The sequence below is a fragment of the Microtus ochrogaster genome (genome assembly GCF_000317375.1).
Source record: "Microtus ochrogaster isolate Prairie Vole_2 chromosome 14 unlocalized genomic scaffold, MicOch1.0 chr14_random_1, whole genome shotgun sequence".
NCBI classification, from domain to species: Eukaryota; Metazoa; Chordata; class Mammalia; order Rodentia; family Cricetidae; genus Microtus; species Microtus ochrogaster.
In genome coordinates this window covers 27667115-27673173 of record NW_004949096.1, presented here as the reverse complement: position 1 = coordinate 27673173, position 6059 = coordinate 27667115, and the positions used below count along the sequence as shown (strand labels likewise).

The 6059-nt window shown below is 39.7% G+C and overlaps 1 protein-coding gene across 1 annotated transcript in view; it reads right to left on the bottom strand.

The window, feature by feature from the left end:
- Positions 1–6059, bottom strand: part of Rad51 (RAD51 recombinase) — a 24137-nt gene that overhangs the window by 3137 nt on the left and 14941 nt on the right. Inside the window, exons 5-7 of the mRNA XM_005364258.3 lie at positions 5324–5415; positions 4756–4850; positions 389–502 (exon numbers count right to left, since the gene is read on the bottom strand). Coding sequence (XP_005364315.1) covers positions 389–502; positions 4756–4850; positions 5324–5415 — 301 coding nt within the window. The remainder of the gene's footprint in view (positions 1–388; positions 503–4755; positions 4851–5323; positions 5416–6059) is intronic.

The following is a 6059-nucleotide window of genomic DNA, read 5'->3' as shown; positions in this document are numbered from 1 at the left end:
ATACATACATACATACATACATACATACATACATACATACATACATACTAAAAACAAAACACCCACTCCCAGGCATGGCAGCACACACCTTTAATCCCAGCACCTGGGAGGCAGAGGCAAGTAGATCTTTGAGTTCAAGGCCAGCCTGGTCTACAGATCAAATCCCAAAACAACCAGAGCTACAGAGAAACATTGTCTTGAAAAAAACAAAAACAAAACCCCAAAACAACAACGAAATCAACAAAACCAAATCAAACACACACACACAAGAGAGAGAAATATAAAAACAAACCCTAAAATTTAAATCTCTGTCCCTATTTATATTCAAATGCCTAGATTCAGGGAAAAGGCTGTGGTGACACATTTAATGTCTTTATTGAAAGCATACCTGGATTCCACCATCATGGCTGATGCTTGATAAAGGAGCTGGGTTTGGTGGTCTGTGTTGAACCCACGAGCATATGCTACATTATCTAGGACATCACTGCCAGAGAGACCATATCTAGAAAAGAGATTTTTAGGCTTCAGACAGAACTCAGGCATGTGAGAAGTTAATACCCAATACTTCTATTACCCAAATAGATAAGAAGTAGCGTTCCCAGTGGTTTCAAGACCCACAAATATGACTTCCTTCCTATTAGAGGTACAGACAAACCAGTTATAGAGATGACAGCAACAACTATTTTAGACTAGAAGCAAGACCTAAAAATAAATTTATTCTTTTGACCTCCTAATTACAACGAGAAATTTTCAAGTATGAGGTAACAATATTCTCCTGGAAAAGCCAAGAACTACAGAGAATTAGGATAAACAAAAATAACAATCCATTCAAAGATTAGTTATGTTAAATGAATGACACTTTCATATTTATGCCTCAAAGATTGTTTTCTTTCGCATCTAGAAACAGCAAAGTATGTATCTCTTTTCATAGAATGATCTATATCTTGTCAACTTTGTGATTGTCACCTAAGATAGAAGTGCTCAAGGTGGCTCAAGTAAGAATCAATCTCTTTCCGTCTCTCTTCTCACTGTGTTGTCACCCTGGCTGGCCTTGAAATCAAACACCAGCCTGTCTATGTCTGGAGTGGGAGAATTAAAGAAAGGCCTCCCTCACAATGCCAAACCCAACAATTTCACTCTTATTAAATATATAATAATAGGGAAGATTCCATCTTTGAAAGTAGTAAGTTTGATTATTCATCTATGAGACTCAGCCAAATGCCTGCTATAAATTTTTTCTGAGAATTTTTGAGGGTATATGACTATGTTTCCTTGGCTAGCCCCAAATTCCTGGGCTCTGGGGATCCTCAAGGCCTAGTTTCCAGAGCAGCTGAATAACAAGTGCCTAGAGACCATTCTTTGCCAGCTTCCCCTCACCTCTAAAATAGATGTAATTCTCTTCCTTTTGCGCTTCTAAAATCTGGCTTGATTCTTAACACTGGAGAAGAAAAAGTGTAAATAAAAACTTGTTTTGTCACCCCCCCTCCCCATTTTTGAGACAGGGTCTCACTATGTTTAAGGCTAGCATGGAACTCAGAGTCACCTGCCTCTATTTCCCAATTGCTGGAATTAAAGACTTGTACCAACATGCCCAGCCCTTGGTTGTTATTGAGACAGGGTCTAACTATATAGCTCTGGCTTGCTTAGAACTCTTATGTAGCTCAGGGTATCCTGAAATTCAGTAACTTTTTCTCTGCCTCTGGTGTGCTTAGATTATGAGTGCATTATCATAATTACCTTGTTTGAGACATTCTCTTAGCACAAGCTAAGCCTTAGCTGAGGATGGGCTAGAACTCCTGATCTTCCTGCCTCCATTTTCTCTTAATGGACAATGTAGGTTTCTAGCACCATGCTAGGCCCATTTTTTTGGTTTTCTTTCTTTTTTTTTTTGGTTTTTCCGAGACAGGGTTTCTCTGTGGTTTTGGAGCCTGTCCTGGAACTAGCTCTTGTAGACCAGGCTGGTCTCGAACTCACAGAGATCCGCCTGCCTCTGCCTCCCGAGTGCTGGGATTAAAGGCGTGCGCCACCACCGCCCGGCTTCTTTCTTTTTTTGAGACAAGGTTTCTCTGTGTAGTCTGGCTGTCTTGAAACTTGCTCTGTAGACCAGGCTGCCCTCGAACTCACAGAGATGCCTGCTTTTGCCTCCTGAGTACTGGGGTTAAAGGTGTGCACTACTAGGATCAAGCCTTGGTTTCCTTTTTTGAGACAATCTTACTATATAACTCCACCTGATCTTGAACAAGATTTCCCTGCCTAGGCCTCCCTAGTACTGGATTATAGGTATACATTATCATACTCAGCAGAATTCATATGTATTTCCTCCTTTATTGTCATGATCTAAATGCAGAAAATATATATCTCCTACTTATTATATTATTTGACCTATAGCCCAAAGATAATACTCTCCCACTTTTACCCTTGATAGAACCATAAACACAAGCTCCCAAAGAATTAGAGCCCATTAGATTTCATTTAAATACCATTTAAATTTAAAAATTTAAAAGAAATTCTACAAGTACACACTGCATGACATGTGTGGAGGTCAGAGAACAGCCACAGGAGTCTACTTTCTCATTCTATCATGTAGGTCCTGAGGACAGGCTTAGCACAAAATACATTACCTACTAAACCATTTTGTCACTCCTAACATTATGTTTTAAATTATAAGACAAAAAAATGAGAACAAATAGAACATTGCTTGGTCTGCTCTTATGTCCATCCCTTGACCTCTGTGCCTCAGGGTCTTCATTTCAAGTGAGAGCTTGTAAAAAAAGTATAGAATCCAGAAGTATAGGACACTTCTGGAGACCCTTTGCTCTCAGGGATGAAACCCCTTTGCTCCTGCAAGATGTGTAACTAACACTTGCATAGTATTTTACAGAATTACCTGGGAGACTTTGGGGGCTTTTCTCTCTCCCTCCCTCCCTCCCTTCCTTTTTAAAATTAAAATCATCCTCATAAGCTGGGTGTGGTGGTATAAACCTTTAATCTCAGCGCTTAGGAGGCAGGAAAACAAAAGGATCTTTGAGTCTACATATCAGTTTCCAGGACAGCCAGGCCTACCTGGTCTCAAAATAAAACTCAACAAGAATGACAACAAAAAACCCCAAAGACAAAAAAACAAAACAAAACAAAACAAAACCCAAAACTGAATATATAAGTAAAAGAAAAATCCAGTGGCTATATTCAGTTCCATTGATCTGATTGATCTGATCTATCTATCTATCTATCTATCTATCTATCTATCTATCTATCTATCTATCTATCTATCTATCTATCTATCTATCTATCTATCTATCTATCTAATCAACAGGGTCTTATGTAGCCTTCAGACTAGGCTGGCCTGCCACTTTGCCTGTTTAGTAACTCTCCCTCCACATACCTTTTCTTTTCAATAATGAGACTCAAACCTAGGGACTCATGTAAGCTAGACAAATACTTTACCTCTGAGTATATCCCTAGCTGCACATCTATTTTTAAGTCATAATCATTTGTAATGACTACTGTAGTTTTTTAATGAGTTTTAAGTTGAAGACTTAGGCTGGAGATGGCTCAATAGTTAAGAATGATGGCTGCTCTTCCAGAGGTTCTAGGTTCAATTCCCAGCACTCATACAATGACTCACAACCATAATGTACACAAAAATTCCAATTTTGGACATCCAGTGCCTTCTTCTGGCTTCTGAAGTCACCAGGCACTATGGTGCACAGACAAAACACCTTCCTCCCAGACACAATAAATAAATGAAACTATTTTCTACATTAATCTTATGAGTTTGTCAATTTGCAAAAAAGCTTGCTAGAATTTTGACATGATTTACAGATTTCAATTTGGTGATATAGTCTTGGATATTAACAGATATCATGCCAGGTGGTGGTGGAGCACACCTTTACTCCTAGCACTCAGGAGGCAGAGGCAGGGGTACCACATGAGTTCAATGCCAGTCTGTTCTATAGAGCAAGTTTCAGGACAGCCAAGGCTACACAAAGAAATCCTGTCTTGAAAAAAAACAAAAACCCCCAAACAAAAAGTGATTACTGTCTGAGTTTAGTTTCCAACACTCACATGGTGGCTCACTCACAAGCATTTACTGTTTTGTTTTTTAACTCAAAGAGGTTCACTTGCCTCTGCCTCCAAATGCTATGATTAAAGGCTTGCACCACCTCCCCCACTCCCAGCTCATAACCATTTATAATTCCAGTTCCAGGGTATCTGACACACTCTTCTGGCCTCCATATGTAATCCCTGCACACGGTACACAGACATACATGTAGGCAACACTCACATTTAAAATAAAAATAAATCTTATATAATAAATATAAATTAATTATCATGCCTTCCTGATGAACTGATCTTTTAATTATAAATGTTCAGAAGACTGGCACCAAACTTGAGCTCAATTCCTTGCACCCACATGGTGATGAAGGAACTGACTCCTGGAAGTTGTCCTCTGGCCTCCACTTGTGTACCATGCATGGGCATGTCCATGGGGGGGGGGGGGAGCTGCTACAGTCTTTTAATTTCTCTTTTGGTTTCTGATTATGTTTATCTTTTTCAGGCTTTTTATTTCCAACCTGTCTTTAAAGCGCTTCTCTGGTAGACAATATATATTTGGATCTTGTTTTTGATTCAGCCTAAGAGACTTTACAGAGCATTACAAATGGTATGTACAGCAAAGAGACACTTTCTAGACACATTAACATCCTAAATACTCTAGTAACAGGTTAAACACATCCTTCTAACTTAGTGACCTACCTTTCAGCCACTGCTAGCAACCGTTCTGGTCTAAATGTACCCTCGGTGTCAATGTACATGGCCTTCCCTTCACCTCCACCACGATCAATGGGAAGCTAGAGGGAAAAAACAAACAGTGGGAACCATCATCACTCTTCTGATACAGTGCGCCAAGTTCCCCATGGTAAATCTAATCCACTCCACATAAGGGTTAAATACTTTAACACATTGGGCCGGGATGGGACAAGCCTTTAATCTCATCACCAGGGAAGAAGGATCTCTGTGAGTTCAAGGGCAGCCTGGTCTACAGAGCAGTTCCAGGACAGCCAGGGCTACAGAGAGACCCTGTCTCAAAAAAACTAACTAACTAACTAACTAACTAACTAACTAACTAACTAACTAACTAACTAAACAACCAACCACCAACCAGACAACCAAGAAAATCAACAATTCAATCCTGAAAACATATACACACTATATTATCTCAAAAAATGAAAAATTATAACAATTACGAAAAAAAAGATGCATGCAGATATCATAAGTCAAGCAACGCCTGCTGATCTGATTAGCCTGAACCACAGTAACTCACCTGGCATGTTACAGCCAATGTATGACAGATCTGTGTCTTCCCAGTTCGGAATTCTCCAAACATCTCTGTGATAGATCCAGTCTCAATTCCGCCTATGAGAGTAAAAGGTATCCCACATAAAATAACTGCTTAGAAGCTATGTTCCTGGAGCACATGGGTGTTCTGAAAAAGACTCCCATTTTCTTTTTCTTTTGTTTTTTTTAAGACAGAGTTTCTCTGTGTAGCAGCCCTGGCTGTCCTGGAACTCACAAGAGATCTACCAATCTCTGCCTCCCAAGTACTGGGAATAAAGATATGCACCACCACTGTCTGGCTAAAACCCCCCATTTTCAATAATTGGTAAATTGTTCATTTTGGAGGGGAGCGAGCAAGGCTCACTAGCACATACCTACAGGCCAGCTATGTGGGAAGATGAAGCATGAGAATAAAAAAGTTCAAAGCCTGTCTGAGAAATATAGGACATTCAATACCAGCCTGCACAATACATTAAGACCTGTAGCTTGATGGTAGAATGCTTGCTTAGCATAAAAGGCCCTGGGTTCAATTCCTAATTACCATTAAAAATAAACAAAAATCCCACTTGCTTTAAAATAATTACAGCTTATTTTATATATATAAGAGGTTCTGTGGGGCGCTGGAAAGAGAGATGGCTCAGTGGTTAAGAGCACTGTCTGCTCTTCCAGAGGTCCTGAGTTCAATTCCCAGCAACCACATGGTGGCTCCAAACCATCTGTAA